Source organism: Phycodurus eques, chromosome 10 (genome assembly GCF_024500275.1).
Source record: "Phycodurus eques isolate BA_2022a chromosome 10, UOR_Pequ_1.1, whole genome shotgun sequence".
In the NCBI taxonomy this organism is placed as follows: domain Eukaryota; kingdom Metazoa; phylum Chordata; class Actinopteri; order Syngnathiformes; family Syngnathidae; genus Phycodurus; species Phycodurus eques.
The window spans coordinates 11,432,613-11,451,318 of NC_084534.1; the positions used below are offsets into that span (position 1 = coordinate 11,432,613).

General features: G+C 40.8%; 1 protein-coding gene across 2 annotated transcripts; it reads right to left on the minus strand.

Annotated features, from left to right (window-relative positions):
• Nucleotides 1-32: 32 nt before the first annotated feature.
• On the minus strand, nt 33-18,701 carry stx18 (syntaxin 18). 2 transcript variants are annotated; one of them, XM_061689061.1, is made up of 11 exons: nt 18,516-18,701; nt 6,675-6,742; nt 5,905-6,020; nt 5,745-5,822; nt 5,567-5,633; nt 5,402-5,493; nt 3,684-3,775; nt 2,542-2,600; nt 2,336-2,405; nt 2,171-2,251; nt 33-2,091 (listed from the first exon to the last, which is right to left on the minus strand). In XM_061689061.1, the coding sequence occupies exons 1-11, from the start codon at nt 18,666-18,668 to the stop codon at nt 1,996-1,998; spliced, it is 972 nt and encodes a 323-aa protein (XP_061545045.1). In that variant the 5' UTR covers nt 18,669-18,701; the 3' UTR covers nt 33-1,995. The 2 variants fall into 2 exon arrangements, with proteins under 2 accessions (XP_061545045.1, XP_061545046.1); XM_061689062.1 differs by lacking the exon at nt 18,516-18,701 and adding an exon at nt 16,582-16,642.
• Nucleotides 18,702-18,706: the final 5 nt, after the last annotated feature.

Genomic DNA, 18,706 nt, shown 5'->3' on the forward strand with positions numbered 1-18,706 from the left:
TCATTTATTTCAAGGATAGTCCCTTGAGATGCATCATGTCATTTTCAAGGGGGTCCTTTCAACGCATAATACAAATACATTTAAACAGGCACTTAACATTTACAGCAATTGTTGAAGCTTTGCAGGTGGAAATCTTTGCCATTCTTGCTTGATGTACAACTTCAGTTGCTCAACAGTCCGGGGTCTCCATTGTCATAGTTTGCATTTGCAATGTGAGACAGGTCTGGACTGCTGGTGTTGTTGACAGAATATGGCTTTCGCTTTTCATGGTAGCGTGTTAACTTGAGTTTGTAGCTACAACAACAAACTGTGTTAAGTGAGAATGGTTTCCTGAAGTGTTCCTGAGCCCACGTGGCATATCCTTTACACAATGCAGTGCTGCCTGAGGGATCAAAGAGCACGGGGACTCAATGTTGGTTTTCGGCCTTGCCCTGTATTTGCAGATTTCTCCAGATTGTCTGAATCTTTTGTTATTATGGACGGTAGATGATGAAATCTCTACATTCCTTGCAATTGAACGTTGAGAAATATTGTTCCTAAACTGTTAAAAGACCATGTGCTCACGCAGTTGTTCACGAAGTGGTGTACTTCGCCCCGTCCTTGCTAGTGAACAACTGAGCCTTTCAGAGATGCTCCTTTTATACCGAATCACGATACTCACCAATTAATTCCAATGAACCAGTTCACAAGTGGAATGTTCCCAACAGGTGTTTTTTGAGCATTTCTCAATTTCCCCCGTCTTTCGTTGCCCATGTCCCAGCTTTCTTTGGACCATGTTGCAGGCATCAAATTCAAAATGAAAGAATATTTGCAAAAAAAAAAATAACAGTCATCAGCTTGAACAAATATCTTGTCTTTGTAGTGTGCTCAATGAAATAAATGGTTGAAAAGAATTTGCAAATACTCTGTTTTCATTTACGTTTTACACAATATCCCAACTTCATTGCAATTGGGAGTTTGTATTAGTATGTAATATAATATACACAATGTACACAACATCAGGGCATAAGATACTGTATGTGTGGTTCGACATCTGTAAATGCACCTATTAGCTGCATTTGTTTTGACTTGGTCTCAGCTATTTGTGGAAAAACTCACCTATTTGCTGCTTTTATTGTCAGGCCAAAACAAAGTATTAATTTGGCATCGTGTTGGTGCAAAGGAACTATTTTGAAGTCAATTAAGTGCTTTTTCTGCCATCTTGTGGCACCTACAGGTCTCGGTCTCTGTCCCCCGTGATTAGCAGGGGAAACGTGTAGAGCTCTATAGATCTGTATCCCAATAGATGAGGAATACTATGTATAATAAATACAGCTGATGGACTCATCTCCTTCAGTAAACACTAACCAAAACAGGCCTTGTCTATTTGCTGCTCTCAATCTTGTCTGAAAACCTGACATATTTATAAAAAACAAAAAAACAAAAAAAAAACTGTTATTAAATTGCAAGTCAAGAAGTCAAGAACAATGGTAGAAAATGCCATTGAAACCTCTGAGATGACACTGTGAGCGATGAGTTGCTTTAATGGGCACACATTCTGGTGCTGAAGGCAAAACATTCCCAGTCTGACAGTGGAGTTGGATTTATGGATGCACGATTGTTATGTTATAACAAAAACAAGATTGCAAAGCCGATGCAATTCGAGTCTAAGGGGAACCTTCAGATACATTAAGATTGTTAAAAAGGATCATAGGCCTGTTTATCAGTCAATGACGTTAGCCTTTTATAAATCGCTTGCTTCCCAAGACCATAACGCCATCCGAAAAGCGGACGTAGTGCTCAATCCAAGTGTGGCTCCATCCACAGAGGCTGCCTTTAACTTATGTTAAGCAGATAAATAATTCTGGTGAAGAGGCCACAAGACTCTTAAGAGTCTGGTGTCTTTAAAGTCCAACACGATAAATCTACTAGTCCATTGATGTCATCACTTCTTCATCACAATGTGACTGTGCTGGACAACCTGGCATCATGCCACGGTCCATGGTGGTGGGCTTGTTAGCTGTCATACCAATCCAGGAAGAGCAGTGAGAAAGAGCACATCACCAGGAAGAAGAGAATCCATACACGGAAGCCAGCATTGTTTTTGATCGCCTTGTGAGAAAAACAAGAGTGACTTTTTACACCAGAAACTACAAACATCTGAAGCACGTGTTGTGTTTCTGAACCTCACCTCCCGTATATCCTCATTGCCTTCTTTCACATTCTCTGTTGCGCCAACCACCAACTGATGAATGTTATCAATTTCAGTCTCCTGCCATGACAAGTGAGGAGCGACGTGTTAGTAATAAAATAAATACAAACTCTCATGTTGACACCGGTAGGAGCTGTAGCTTACTTGTTGGAGGACTTTCTCAGAAAAGATTTCCTGCAGCCTTGAGATTTCGACCACCTTCCCCTCAATTTGCCTGGTGGAAGGAAGCAAGAGTTAAATACACAATTAGAAAATGGTTCCTCTAGTGTTCTTTATGGAATTCTCTAGTACATAGTTGGACAATGAAATAATTTTTAAGCGGTAACAATAGCTGACCACTGGTGACTCACCTCACTTCATCTACTAGGTTGCTCATTTCACTGATCAGCCTCTGATTTTCTTGCTCAAACTGCACAGATACAAATGACAATCACTCAGGACTTAGTCCTGCATGCTGCAACACATAAATAATGCAAAATAGACAACCACAATGTATCCCACCGGTAAGGTCAATTACGGTTTCATTAACCCTTCAAGCTATCCATCTATCAATTGTTACCACTTATCCTGTTCAGGGTAACCAGTGAACTGGAGCTTGAAAAGCTGACTGGGCGAGAGGCGGGGTACACCCTGGACTGGTCGCCAGCTACTCGCAGGACATATATAGACACACAACTATACACACTCACAGTCACACCACCTGAAAAGTCTTACATTAACATAAAATGCATGATTTTGGAATGTGGGAGGTAGCCAGAGTATCTGGAGAAAACCCACACAGGCACAGGGAGAGCATCCAAACTCCACACAGAAAGGCCCGAGCTGAGACCGGAACCCAGAAACTGCGTGCGAGGTAGACGCATGCAACATGCAACGCCCAACACTTCGAGCCTTTGACATAACATCTAATAAACTTCTAACCATGTCAGACGATGCCATGTTCGTCACACGTTGAGTTCCAAATAGAAATGTTGACTTTTTGTGTTCAGCACACAAAACATAACAGTGGTGAAAAACTGCATTGCCAATCCGCTATATGCGGAACGTCACGTGACCAATGTGCAAAATGGGACGGCTGACTTCGTGTACATGCTGCGCTATCGAGCATAACGAGGTGATGACATGGTAGTTTGTAGCCGAACTTGCTAAAATTCTGTTTTGTTTATGGCTGGTGTCTTCGGACAAACGTTAAATACATGTATATAATTCATTTATACAAATATGATATATGGAAACACAAACAAAGCATAAACATCGGCTATAGTTATTTTGGTGGCTCTGCGGTGAGAGTTTGTGTTTAAAAAAAAAAAAAAAAAAAAAAAGACATTGTAGACTTCGAAAGTTCCTGTGTGTACTTTGAAACGGTCCCATTCGCCATTCACCCGAGTGAGGAGGAAGTGCTTTTACCCGTGTTGTCAAATGCGGAAGTAGGCTGCGCATATACCGGATTAGTATTCTGGTGGGACACAATGAAGTTTCCAGTGCCACAAACCATTTGGATCTCCTCAGGAGAGAGCTCATCCTCCACTTTGCCTTCCTCCCACAGGTTGATGCTTTGGTCCAACACCTCTGTTGCACTCTTGTCTAAATCACACAAAGATTTACTGAGTGACCGTGAATCCATAAACAGTTTATTTCATTACAGTGCGCCTTAGGCTACATTCACACTGCAGGGCATGATCCCATTTAGGATGTTTTGTTCAAGTCGAAGCACTTGTTTACTTGTTAACATTACAATAACAAATACGACTTGAACTGTGGCCGGAATGAGTCTGTGATGTCACACGCTTGCGCACAACTGCGAAGCAGCGTGTATACAAAAGTAAATGTGGCCCCTCGTGGCGGTCTGGTCATGATGCATTTGTGGCAATTTCGAGGATTTTGTACAACTGGAGCCAACATTTTCTTATATTTATCAGTTGTAAATCATCTTCTTTTTGGAAATGACTGTTTTCTGCTCCTTTGTCTGCTGTTTGCTGTCTGTTTTGTCGAATAATCTTGACATCCGTCGCCTTTTGATGACATTGAAGCCAGATGACCGCGCCGTGAGCTTCCATATTGCACTTGCTTTGGAGAAATATCTGATTTATATCCACATATGGAAGAGGCCTGGGTCGACAATGGAAAAAAATCTCAACTGTACTGCTCCCATTGAGATGAAAAACTCAAGATACGTCACATTGGGGAAAAAAAATAAAAAACTAATCCGAATAGACCTGCACTGTGAACATAGCCTCAGTTGCCTGTAGAAGAACATGTTTTTCTAGGCACATCATTATTTGGGGTGAAAACAAATTGCATGCATTAAAGCTCACATATTGTGGAAAATTTGATTTACTTTTATGCAAATAGTTTGGGTCTTCGGAGCGCATGCCCAACCATCACGTGTGAAATTGAACAATCGAGTATATCTGCTAAAGCTGCCTATTTTAAAATAGGCAAATTTCCATAATACTGCTAAGCTGGGGGAAGGTCAGCCCCTTAGAAGTGGCAGCTGGAGTCCGGCCGCCGGACAACACAGAAACACTGTCGTGTCAAATCCAAAAGTTAAGCAGCGCTGCAGTGTTAGCACAGCATTATCTGCGTTCGCGTCTGATAACCGGGACAGGGGGGTTGCCACATGCACAGAGCCGCAGACTATTTGACAAATGTAATTCTGCGGCTTGGTGATAAAAATGTCTTTTATAGGGGTTCGCTTTTCTCTTCAGAAAATGGACTGTTTGGCAAGTAACTCGCTTAGCCACATCGCCCAAGCTCCGCTCAACTTTTACATGGTAGCGAAAGACCACTGGCTCAGGGGTGCAGGTTGAACTGTGGTTCGTTTGTATGAAACAGATCATCCCACCAAAACCAAACCATTTCAACCAGCGTGCCCTAAGTGTGCTGTAATTCTCTATTCTGTGTGTATGTGTATCTTGACTGAAGAATGTCAAGAGGCCTTTTATTAAGACACCTGGGAAAAAAAGCATCATAATATATCCCCTTTAAAACCGGATGGGTAAATGAGACTTTGTCAAACAAAATTCAAATGTAACTCTTTCATTCTTAAGATTCACATTTACTTTGAACCTCCTCATGGTGAATTAGCAATTCCAAAAACAAGGCGATCATAAATCACTCAGCGGAAATTCAACTCTCAGTGTGATAAAAAAGACAATTATAATAATAAATAGCATGCAGACGTCAAATAAACTGAATTTACGAACATACCAGAGCTTTCCTCCTTCACTGTCTTTTCCTCCTTGGGCTCCTCATCCACTATTTTCTCGACACGACTGTGCTGATCAGATCCCAGTCTTGACCTGAAATCAAGAGCCTCACATCTTTACAATCAGGAAAGGAGGATAAGTCACAACAACAGAAACAAATACTCACAGTCTCTTCTTGTCCACCATCCTCTTGACTCTAATGGCCCTCTGCTCTGAGTACAGCTTACATACTCCTTTTAAAGCATTCCAAACATGCACATTCAGGCCAGTAGAAAGATTTTAAGCGCCATACAGTCCTTTGTTATGGAGCAGCTAACATCCCATTTTCTGTTGCATCAACTCACCTTTCAAATACATTTCAATGAGGTCCAAGACTGCGCCCCTGTGCTCTTTAGTCTGGGCTGATGTGACCTGCTTCTCAGCTAGAAAGCATACAAATACACTGTAATGTAAAAATGTAACTTAGATGATCCCAAATCTCAAATCACTGCAGATGCTACACACCTGCAGTGCGTAGTTGTTTGATGGCCTCGGAACATGTCCTCATGAAGATTTGGGCATCCTGGTCAATCTGATCACGTTCGCTATCCGTCATGCGGGTGAGATCTGATGAGATGAGACTGTAAAATACATGACAACAATCATCAATACCGTGAATTGTAAAAACGTAAGGGGAAGTTCAGATGAAGCTGAACTTCTGTGCAAACTAAGATATACACAAGGCAGTTACCAATCATTTGTTTAGTTTTTACAGCGTTCTGATTATGTCTATTCTGAAAATATCGGACAGAATGAATGGAAGACATAGCTCTTTTCACCTTTTGATCAAAGGAAGGTCAAGGGAGCCAAATAAAAAAAGATTCTAGTCAAAACAGAGTCAAAGTGGCGGAGTAAGAAGGAAGCAGAAAATCAGATTGCAGGAAGAGTGAACGTAGATGACACCTGGCTGCACACACAGAAATGGATTCTTGATGTTTTTTCCCACTGCGTTTGAAAATCAGGCTCCACCGAACTACAGACATCTTGATGTTAGTTAATGTGTTGTGGTCCAGACTTGTTGAGAGGAAGTCCTACTGTTTTTCTGGGACGTTAATCTTTCTCTGCATGGTTGCACTTCAATTATTGCAGAGCACTAGAGTGGAGACTGCAGTTAAAGACCACACTGCCGGCTAGGGCTAACCAGACGCATACATGCATTTGACTTGCATCACTTGCATCAAATCATTCTCTGTCACATTTTGTGACATTTGCTATAGTTGGTGGCTGAGGCTTACCTTCCCGCACTCACATAATCCTTCCTGTGTTGTAGTAAAAAGTCTTTCAGCTTGGTGATGTTAATGATCTAGGAAAATACAGTGAGAAAAACATAACTCAGTGTCATTATAAGCATGTCACAGCATCAAATTACCATAAGCACATTTCTTACTTTTGGGCAGAACAAGACTAAAATGTCTAATCTTGATCTTATTGAAAATGACAGGTGACCAACGTCCACCCGTGGCCGTGAATTCACAATATTTACCTTTGACAATTCATCAGCATGTGGGACGCACTAAATTTTAACTTTCCATTTCCCCGTCAAGCAGCTCTTATAAATAAAAAGGTGAGCTACTGCACACAGAGCACTGACAGAGTGATTGCAAATAAGCTTTAAATTCAGGATGTGTTTCTATTTATCGCTGAGTGTATATGTGCACAGGGAAACCAAAGGAAACATGCTTCAATTCAATATTTGCCCCTGTAATTCAGTCAAATATTAAAAAATACCAATTTGCTTCCCTGTCCACAGAGTTCTGCTGGGTGTGCAGACCCTCACACAGCTGGCTCTGTTGGACTCCGCAGAAGACAGAACTCGGACAAGCTAAGGATTGAAAAATGACACAATGGCTTTGACTGTGACGGGAGTCCATGAGCGTGGGAGATTATTATGATAGCATAATGTTTTCAGCCTTCAACCTTTCCACTCTAACAACACCAATTACCTAATTGCCTAACTGTCTGTAAGCAGTAATCTGGCACCAGCTGTCTAATAATATCTCTAAACATCCATTCTACCATCACAGAGACCTGAAGTGAAGTTTTATTTGAGCAGACTCTGCAAATGCGAGGGAAAAAAAAAAGGTGTCAGAATTTACTTGGCTAGGCGATTTGTTGGAGACATAGATTTTCTTTTCTTGGTTGTGCGACGTTGCCCGCTAACCCAGGGAAGCCGACCCTTGTAATAATACAATTATTTGGGGTCAGGAGTTAATTGTTGTTTGGAGCCGTTAAGCTTGGAGGGCCTATTAAAGGGTGAGCTGAATTAGTCTTTTGGTCCAAAAACTTTCTAAACATGGTCTGTGTTGCGTGCTGTCTACTGGAATGAGAAAACCAGACGTGACGCTAAAATTGGTATTTACATATCAGGAAAGCTCTTTGGCCTCAGTCATTTTTAGTTACTAAATAGAACAAAAGTCTCTTATGCCGAGGTCAGACTACACGACTTTTCTTGTCGAGCGTGATGGTCGCAATGTCAGATTACAAGACACGGTGTCCTAAATTTATTCTGTGTCTTGGACCGGACGAGTGGCCACACTACAAGTATGACACCGACCAGACCCCGCCCGATCATCACGTGCCGTCACCGAGAGCACGGTCCGACGGCACAGATCTTTCAGGAGGCAGGACCAGAAGAAAGAGCCCAGGCAGCAGCCAAACAGTTCACGGGGATGCGGGACACAAGTGTGGGAACCACGAGGTTAACCGAAGCTTGGCTCCGCAGAAGCGACAAGCGCAAGGCGCGCGCTCCCGGTACCGGCGCTCCCTGCATCCGCACTCGGCAGAAAAGAGAGGGAGAGTGTGCGGGTCAAGAAGACACAGGCGTTTGGACGCTCAGTCACACTATTTGTCAATCTCTAGGCACAATCGTGGGACCATGTAGGACATGTCACACTATGCAGTAAAACAAAAAAATTCTGACGTCAGACTTTCTGCATCGTGGTCGTAGGGCGTCCTAGACGCCAGATCGGCAATCATTGTCACACTACAGCCGGTAACGTCGCTTGATTGGGGACACCCAATGCAAATGATCGGCCATGACAGTGAACGTTTGTCTGTGACGTTTCTGTTGGGTCCAAATTAGGCTACATTTGTTTAGTCTGATCTCAGCATTCGATGATATTTTTAGTTTTCTCCCAATGGCTCTTATTTTTCTGTTCAGTGGAACCGCTGAAGTCAAATGTCCTTGAAGTCCTTCTGTTATAGGAATTTGACCACAATATTCCGGAAAACTATAGCTCTCTAGTTCAAACCGCCGCCATGCATGATCATGAGATTATAGCTCAGCAAGCATCAAATAAATTACGTGCAATTTGCTTACTGCTTTGGCATATTTAAAACAAGGTCTAGCCCATGGGCATTTGTAGCCCATTTTTGGGAGTGCTGATGCACTCCTATAATAATCCCACCACCCCTAAAATTTGAGAGATCCCCCACAATTTTAATATTTTATTATTAAACTATGTCATTTTTAAACAATCTAGAGAAGTGTAAAACCACAGTAATGGTTTTTCATGTCATATTTTAACAACAAAAACACAGGCCCCCCATTGCCTCAAAAATGGACTGCTTTACCAATAGTGCTCGGCTTAAACCAGGATATGTATCATATTTATTAATTTCAATCACCTAATATCAACTCACTATTATCATTACCAGTCATTCTTTTTGCTGCATGTATTTGTATGTCACTGTTTATGTTGTTAGGTAGGATTTAACTGATGTTTTTGTTGTTGTTTTTGTAGCTAAGAAGCGACTCAGGCGGTCAGACAGTATCACTGTCCTCTGTTTGAATTGGATTTATAGTTGTCATGTACATGTACATGTGATAATGTTAAAGCCAGGGTGCTACGACATAGCTAACTGACTGGCATAGGCGTTTCTAGCCCATTTCTGGGGGTGCTGCGGCACCCCTAGAAAAGAATCCCAGCACCTCTAAAGCTCTGATCCTAGACGTGCCTCTGGTCCAACTTCAACTAAAGGCTTCTTTATACTCGCGCGGGCTGTGACGGTGCTGAAGTCCCTGCGGCTATCCACCGCGCAGTTTGCCTTTATACTTGAATACAACCCACGTGCGCTGTTTTGAAAGTGCGCTGCAGTTCTCCTCCAAGTCGGGGGTGTCGCTACGGCTGGTATTGGCTAGGGCACCACAGGGTGGAGTTTCCTCTGCATTTTATGGCAATTTCCGGTAGCCGTTTTTAACTTTCCTTCCCGGAACAAGGAACAAAGCAACAACAATGGCGACCGTGAAACAGTGTCTTCTTGAACAAATGGACCTAGATGACCAGACGATGCGTTTAATTATACAGCAAAATCGACCAAGAAGGCGGGCGGCGTAGGTGGTATGTAGAAACGAGGGGAACACGGAGTACGTCATCACAGCATGAAGTACTTTTTAGAGTTCAAATTCTAGCCTAATTTCTATGTTAAAAATCACTTTATTTCTTGAATTAATTCAGTATTTTGATTGACGTTATATTTTAGTTTCTCAATATGGGGAATTTTTTAAATTTGCTATGTGCTATAATCATCAAAATAATAAATATTTTAAACATGAAATACTTCACTTGATTGTGTGCAGTGCAATCTCTATAATTTCACTTTTTGAATTGAACTACCGAATAAAAGGTTTACACTATTCACATGTGAGCATAATTGACGTGCGCATGAGCATGATTGACATGAACTCGTGAATGCCAGTGACGTGTGCGAGAATGTGATTGACGTGCTCGCATGAATGCCTTTGAGTAGTGTTAATGAGAGTGTTTGAGTAGTCTTCATGGAAGTAAGACTCGTGCGCATGAGAGCCTTTCAGTAGTTTGTGTGTGTGTGAAAGCATGTATACAGTAAGTGTGAGAGGTAATCCTGAATAATGTCCCTAACGGCGCCTCATAATAAAGACGCCTTAAGGGTGAATGAGAATATACAGGAATTTATGTGAAGACGACTCACATTCAAAACCGAAAGGCTCTAGCAGGGGTCTAAATACCTTTTCCAGCATGACCCATGCCCATTTTGACTTGATAAAGTTAAGGCTGAGTGTTTTGATTTCATATTTTCCAGTGATTAACTTCTTTTTAGGTTTGAGCGACAACTTGGAATGATAAGCAAGAGAAAAGCAAATGCAGTCATCACACTAACACTTGATTCCACTCTGAATCTAGAACAGATAATTTTGGACTAGTGTTCCGGAACCTCAGCGTTTGTACTGAGTTGTAATGTGAGTATTTGAGAAATATACACATTGTAATCCACTTTTTCGTCAGCAGGTAGTGCTCAATCCAAGATCTTGAATGAAATGAAAATGCCAGACAGGAGTGGTGGTGGTGGTGGTGTGTATGGGTGTGTGTGTGTGTGTGTGTGTGTGTGTGTGTGTGTGAGAAAGGGGCACACTGGGGTGTGTCAAGAGTGCTGCTCTGGGGGTTGAGCTGTCTCCAGTGTGTATACATTGGAGCTCGGATTCTCAGCACAAACTCAAGGGCTTGCAGGGGGTCAGTGGGATCAATTGCTCTTGTAATTTAAGACCATAAAGAGCAAGTAATTCCTCAACAATGAGGAAGGAGGTGGCCTTGTGCATAGGGCTGCATGTGTGTGGATGAACATGCAACACTGTGTGTTTGCGCTACTGCTTCGGTGTGTGTGCATGTATGTGAGACAGCTTGTGACTCAATGAGGAGGAGACAGTCTGCCGGGCTAAATCTAATCTCTCCATCACCAAAGACCCCCAGTTTACCTCCTCACTTTCTCGTTGGACCTGCAGCCCTGACTGAGCCCAAACAAACCATCAGGAGGGATTATTATGAGCAAGACAAGAGAAAGGGCTTAGTTAGCAGATTTTTTCCAAATGGCTTGAATGTCTCTTTTGTTTTGTTAAATCCAGGTAACTGACAGAATTAGATGATGACTAACTTGATTCAGTTTAAATCCTCAAGGCTATTTATACTGACGCCATGCTATGGTGGATTTAATTATGCAGGTCTGATGCAGAAGGAGACCTTAACAGTGAAGACATGTTGATTTTATTTTGAAGCTCATGTAAATCTCCCATGGAAGTTTGGCCTTTCTTTTTTCAGCAGCCTATAGATTAAGCTCTTCTCGTTTTCCAGGGCACATTGCATTCCCCTCCGTGAATCTGGTTGTCATAGTGACACTGCATGAAGCTTCTGTGAAGTCATCGTCAATGCGACACACTTACAGGGGGAAAGGCGGGTCAAATGGCTAATGTTTTTAGCCTTGTTCATATACAGATTGAAGAATAATGCTGATAAAACTGCAATACAAAGTGATCCTAATTTGACAGGCAGCACAACAGTCCTGCATGAATGGAGCAAATAAATCTACATTACAATATGTTACATCATTCAAGTGAAGCTTTTCTCCTATTGGTGGCTTGTCACTTAGAATTTAAAGACAGTGATGCCCACACACATTAGTGTGATGTGAGAGATCATTAGGTATGCTGGGGTAAATGATCTAATGTCACTTAATTAGTCCAAAACCTATGTATTTACGAGAAATAATGCAACTTTGTTCGTCCTGTTCGTCCTGTGGCCATTCATACAAGAGAATAAGCCACGGCTTTCTCTGAGTACCTATCAGCTTTGTGTTTGACTAAACAGGCCCAGATTTCACACAGAGTACGTAAATGTGTGAGTAAATTTCGACGAGATATCATTATTTCAGTATATACACTTTTTGTGACTTTTGTTGGTGCTGTGCCATTAGATTTTTCTTAAGTAAAATATGTCTTGGCATGATAAGGAGAATGTGAGAAAGTATTACCAGTACTGTAAAGACATTTTAATATAAGTACACAGTCCCAAGAACTGATTCAGAGAAAGAACACCCAGATAAAAATGGCCAAAGAACAAGAAAGACAAGAGCAGAGACCTGTAGGGTTTGCCTTAAACCGTTCAGTTCCATCCATTTTCTGTTCTGCTTATCCTCACTACAGAAAAACAATCTTAGTACAGCTAACATCACACATTGTTAAGGACTAAAATTGGTAAATTAGACATTAAGTTAGCCAAACTCTCATTTAAAAATCTCCTAAATTTATAGAGTACATGAAATTATAAGCAAACTCTCCCAGTATGACGACAGTGCTACACAGAAGGTCACAGTTTTGAAAGCTGTCAAAGAGTGCTGGAGGAGCCAGTTTTGGAATGCCGATATTAAAGGCACAGCAGGGAATCAGGCACCACTCCCTCCACACAATTTAACAATTTCAGAGTGACCTCCACCATTTAAACTTGAGAAGGGAAGCATGCTGTGGAGAGGGACAAGGTGAACAGTGAAATGAAGATCACAGTGCCCTCAAGCGACCTCTTTGAGGGGAAAGATTCCCCTGACCACACTCTAATGCAGTCGATCTAGTCTAGGTTGCAATGCTGTTTAGTTACGATTTCTTTTTAAATGAGCTGGATTTTAGTCGAGAATGTGCTCCGCATCTGTCAAATGCAATATGTTTCTCTCTATTTTTGTGAAGCTGCAAAGAGCATTCTGCATGTCTAGAAAGGGCACCCACATCTGTTGCACATTAGGTGCCGGCCGTCAACATTGTTGCCGGGGACCTAATTTAATATTTTTTCAGTTTTGATCTTCCACCTTTAATCACTGGCTCTTGGGAGGATCGGCTTTCCCCAAGAAATTGTTCGAGAGCAGAAAGCAAATGTTATTCCAGTATGTTTATGGAATCGTGCATGTGAAGAGAGGACTCACACACAAAAGAAAAATGCTTGGCCATGTCAGACGTGGGAGAAAACCGCAATACAACCCTAAGCAGTCAGGACATTCCTAACTGGCAATTTAAATTTCTCCACTGAGATGGTTGGAGATGATATGTGCAATGTGAGTGAAACAGCAATAGGGGGGGAAGAGAGCAGGAGACCCGCACCACAGGATAGAGTAGGGTTTCTTTGAATCAGCACCGCTGCTTTTATTAAACCACCATTTCTAATACCAATGTAACATAACATAACAGAAACTTGGTTGTGCAGGACTGAGGTGAGTGGGCTCATGTTTGATGGTTGCGATCAGGCACAACTTAAAGTCCAGACTCCCTGAGGGAAATGTAAAGTGCTTCTTCAAGGCGCCTTTGAAGAGGTTTGTTTTCATGGAGCTCATGTTAGGCAAAGAACTCCTTGCTGTATAAGCAACCCTCATGACATAGACAAAAGTATTTTTTGTTGGAAAATGCCAATCGCCCTTTGCCAACCATTGATATATTGATATATGCCTGCACTTCATTGGTACACACAACAGAAATGTTTTTTGTCAAGGTTCCCGAACTCACTCTTGGCGACGTTGCATTTTCTGTCATGTTTTACAGTCGATGGGAAAGACTAAGCCTAATTTATTAAACTAAAAAGATATATCACACATAATAAAAACATTTTAAGTTAAAGTGACTTTCTAAACTCATAGTGAAAGTATTCAAATAAGTGAACCACTGTAGAATGTAAAAGCAACCAGTTTGCCTTAATTTTGATATGTTAAAGCATGTATGTTCAACTCTCGAGCAGTGGTTCTAAATCCTTTTTTTTACTTTCTTAGTACACCCTAAAAAACATACTCTCCAAATACCATCACAATGATTAACATTAAAATGCAGTAGAGTAATAGGCCCAAGTGTTCATCAAAACCCATGCAGAAGTTTTATTCCTAAAAAGTACAGTATTTCTAATATTATTGTAAACCTCTGTATCATTCTGCACAGTTTGAACAGTAACACAGTGCCTACATGCAGTGGGGCCTTGAGATGAGGCCTAGGCGAGTCTATGATCGCGCTAATAAATTTAAGTCAATTACAGTGATCAGCCGTGAGCATATTTACTCGATCAAACATGGTGGAAATGTGCCTGACAAAAGCCAATCAGAGTTTACCTTTTCCTGCTCCACTTTCGTTTGTGTAGCATGGTGTAGAAAGGATTTGTCTTCGTCTGCCATTACACGTTTAATTTTGGAAGTTTTTATTTTATTTGTAAAACATAAAAACATAACAGTTGTTCATGACATTCGCTGTCACACCGCTGTTCAAACATTGGGTGTGACTCTTCTTCGCTTTAGAATGCCCAATCTACGTTGGCCCAGCACGCAAGGCAGCAAATGCTGTCCACTGCTAGTCGGAGTTAGACATTGCACCCTATTACACCATAATATGTTGTTTTATCCCAGCAACAAATAACCAGTGACATAGAACATAACCACCCTCTGAGTGTGGGCTGTACTACAAATCAATACCAAATAAATGTGGAAACAATATAATTATAAATATAATAACTTAGAATATAGCTGTATGCCACTTTTGCAATTTCTAGAAGTAAACAGAATGTAACAGTAATAAGTAAATATAATGTCCAAATGTGGAGCTAAACGCATAGCGCAGCGAAATAGATGTCAGCCATGACTTGGATTTATCATCCAAAGATGAGGCTATTTTTAGAAGAGAAATTACTCAGTGTTGGTTATTTATTTGACCCATTTCTTCCACTACAGTGTGCAGTTAGCTAGTGAGCTATGCCTCTTCCCTTACCTGGATGCAATAATTTACAGAACAGCTCAGTGTTGTTATATAATTTCCAAAGTGTTTTATTTTGTATTATTCAAGCTACCGTAATATATTAAAACGCAAAGCATTGTGGCGTTTATAACTAGCAGAGGTATTTGCTCAAATGTCTGTCCATGTAGTGTTAGCCATAGGGTGAATAAAGTGTGATGCTGTCCAATAAACGGTTATCTTTCCCTGTGGTGTCTTATAGACATCATCAATGTTTACATCAATCTTGATCGGTATCAGCCGATAATTAGAATTTATGCTGATCGGCTGAACTGCTTTAATGTCATAATTCACCGATCCGATCAATGACCGCAATAGACATTTACTCAGCGTCGCCATCGTGTAAAGTATATTTGTATCCAAAAGCTAGTTTATTTTTACCCTTGTCGCGTATCTTTTGACGTAGCACTGTAAATATCTGACTGCCAATAAAGTTATTTTTTAAAAACATGTCGGCGGTGTGGGACAGACAACGTGTCTGAGACAGAGAACGCGTAATTTCTGGATCAGACGACAAGACAAATTTAGTCTTTCACGATTGCACTATGTCAGACTATTGCGATAAAATCTTGTATTCCGATACCACCTCACCCCGTCTTTTACGGTCACTGGGCTTTATCTTGTCAACTCAAATGCGACCTGATACACTTGTTACCATGGCGACCACAACAATGGATCGCGCAGTGCATTATAAGAACAAAATGGCGAAAAACATGTAGTGGTGATCACTGGTGCTCAGGAGAGGAGTTTCATTCAAGGATTGCTTGAGGTATGTTCAAGTACTTTTAATACGACACGACGCGCAAGCAGGCAACAAAACATTACGTAGCCTAGCAAGCGAGTGCGAGCACTAACGGTTGTATGTAAACATGCCGGCGTTGTGTCGAATCATGCTCTAAAGTTTCGGTGTGTGTGTGAAGTAATCTAATTACAATAAAGTAATTTAATTACAGTAAATTAGCACCCATTATTTCTGTCATGATTTTTAATGTTGGTTTGACCTGACTGATTAGAATACATGACCTGACTAGAGAATACTTTTGAAGATACTCAGTATACAGTACACAAGTATATACAGTAAATGAACAAGTCATTTAAATAGACACATTTGTGGGTTTCTGAATTAATACCAAATTGTAGGACTGCAGGGGATTTTCGAGCTTCAATTGTACTGCACTACAATAAAGTTAGTGTCAAACAAGGGTAATATTAAACTCACTATTCAGCCTTCACAGGAGGGTTCGGCAAGCAGCTCCCAGCTGGACAATGTGGGCAAGTTGAATGTTGGAATAACACAATCTGACCCAATATTAGTATCAGCCGCATTCACTGATGGGCTGACCCTTCAAATATACATACATTTCGATAATAAAGGATATCTTTACTAGATCTGACTTGACATAACCAAACACCTACATTCACGGACAAGCAGTATCTCATAAAAGAACCACTGTGGGCATCAGCCAAACATTGCAAACTTGGTGAGGTTGAGATCTGCCTACTCCACTCAAGAACAAACCACAACGCTTTAGCCTTTACTAATACAAGGAACATCGATTCAACAACACAGCTTCAACAGTCAATACCTTGGAGATGGTAATCGCAGACTGTGAACCATCTTCACGACACAGATTAAACAATCACGTTTGAATATCTGAAAAAAAAAAGATTTGTTTGCATTTTTAAAATTATTCAGGTCAAGACCAAGCAACCTAAAGGGACAGTATTATATCACAGATAGGCTTTCGATTTTATAGCATTTATAATATAAACATATTTGGCGTACAACCTCAACAACTTGTCTTAAAGATATTTAACGAATTTTGTGAATATAAAAATCCCAAATCAGACATGCAAACAAAGACCAAAGGCACGAAAAAGGTGACCAAAAAACAAACAAACAAAAAACATTGGAGGGGGGTCTGGAGGGATCCCATGGGCCCCCAAAGACTCTGAAGAGTACAATAAGCCAAAATAAGTAAATTTTCTTCACGCAGAAAAACTTATTTACACCGCTCAAGTCCATGTTGATGTACAAATTTAAGATTAAAATTAAATGTGCTTCATTTCTTTGCTTTTTTGTTTTGGCTTCCAACTTGAGCCAGGCCTATCTCCACCTGCACCTGATGCCTGCTTCAAGCTGTGCCACATGAACAGCATCCTCTTCTTTAAGCACTCTCATTCCGGAAAATAATTGACAAAAATCATTGTCTGTTTCACTTCATTTTTCACTATTACCAACCCCAAAGGCTAATCCCAAATGCAAATGCATCCTCCAGGAAACTATTAAGTACAATATTTTTCAGTTTTTATTGGCCATTTCTGAATTTGAAGTTAGTTCATTCTTTGTTGTGACATAATCCCTATCATCGCTCCGTTACATTTAACAGTAACATCTGTAAACTAATTAGATAATAGTAGGCACATTTCCTAATTAATACAAGATGTATTAGCTGATCAACTCTCGTCACCGATGTTACATGTGCTTCTCGGTTGCGCAACCAGGGCCACGACCCACAGCGCCTCAACGCGAAAATACAAAAGACCAGTTCAACAAACATGACACTGGATGGTCTGATGAGCAAAAAATGTTGCTTAAACGTAAGAGTAGCAATAGAGAATGTCCGCTCCAGAGGTAGGTAGAGTAACCAAATAATGTCCTCAAGTAAGAGTACGATTACTTGAAAATAATGTGACTCAAGTAAAACTAAAAAGTAGTTCTCCAAAAAATTAGTTGAGTAAAAAGTACAAGGTGAAAAAATTATTCAAGTACTGAGTCAATAGTGAGTATTCTTCTGATTTTTTTTCAACCACAGTATGATCATCAATAAAATAAAAATAACAAAATAAAATGTGAATGTGCAAATTCTAATATGGCTGTGTGTGTGCGCGTGCGTGTGTATGTGTATGCACAACCAAAACTACATCTTTACTGCAAGGTGTTTCTCATTATCAGTAAAACTGGTCGAAACAGATTAGGCCTAACAGGAACAGAAAATAACCTTGTGAGGACAAGCGGTGCAGAGAAAAGGATGGAAGATTGTCTGAGAGGGTTAATCAAATAGATTTTAAAAAATGTCAGGCAATACTGTAACTTTTTTTCATAAATACGCCTTTAAAAAGATAGCAAATGTTTTTTTGTGCTTTACATGATTGGACCATTAATTAATATGTAGGTTGCAGAGGTAAGAGTTTGCATTAGGGTTGAACTGTATATGCGATTAGGTCACTTTACTGACAAAGAAAAACGGAGAAAATTAGTTTTGCATCACACTGTCCAAGTGTGCCTGTAAATAAATGAGTAGTGAGCCCACTGTCAGTGTAGGACGCTAATGTGAGCATGTCAACACTACCTGCACATGGAACGAAGATAACACTTTGAAATGGTGTTTTGCAACACCGCGTGCTAATATTCCCACAGTTAAACATTGACACGCTTTCGTGAGTCACATTTTTAACCTCGAATTAATGGGTTGAGTTTTTGTTAGCGCTAGCATGGTTCCCTCGAGCAAAGACTTACCACTTCTTTCGCCTTTGGAGAGAAGCCATACTTGGGTCTGCTCCGCTTGAAAATCTCATCTTTGGTAGAATCAAAACCTATGCCTATAGCCTTGTTTCTGGTTTTAACGGTTTTGACACAGGCTTTAAAAAGTAGCGTTATATCCACAGCCATGTCTGCGACATACGGGTGCAGGGGGACCCATGGGGCTC

Bases quoted from the DNA above. Each gene is read 5' to 3' on its own strand.
- stx18 (XM_061689061.1), bottom strand. From the start codon at position 18,668: ATGGCTGTGGATATAACGCTACTTTTTAAAGCCTGTGTCAAAACCGTT. The intron at 5,634-5,744 runs GTGAGTTGATGC...ATGCTTTAAAAG, and splicing joins CATTGAAATGTATTTGAAAG to GAGTATGTAAGCTGTACTCA. The intron at 5,494-5,566 runs GTGAGTATTTGT...TCTTGATTTCAG, and splicing joins ATGGTGGACAAGAAGAGACT to GTCAAGACTGGGATCTGATC.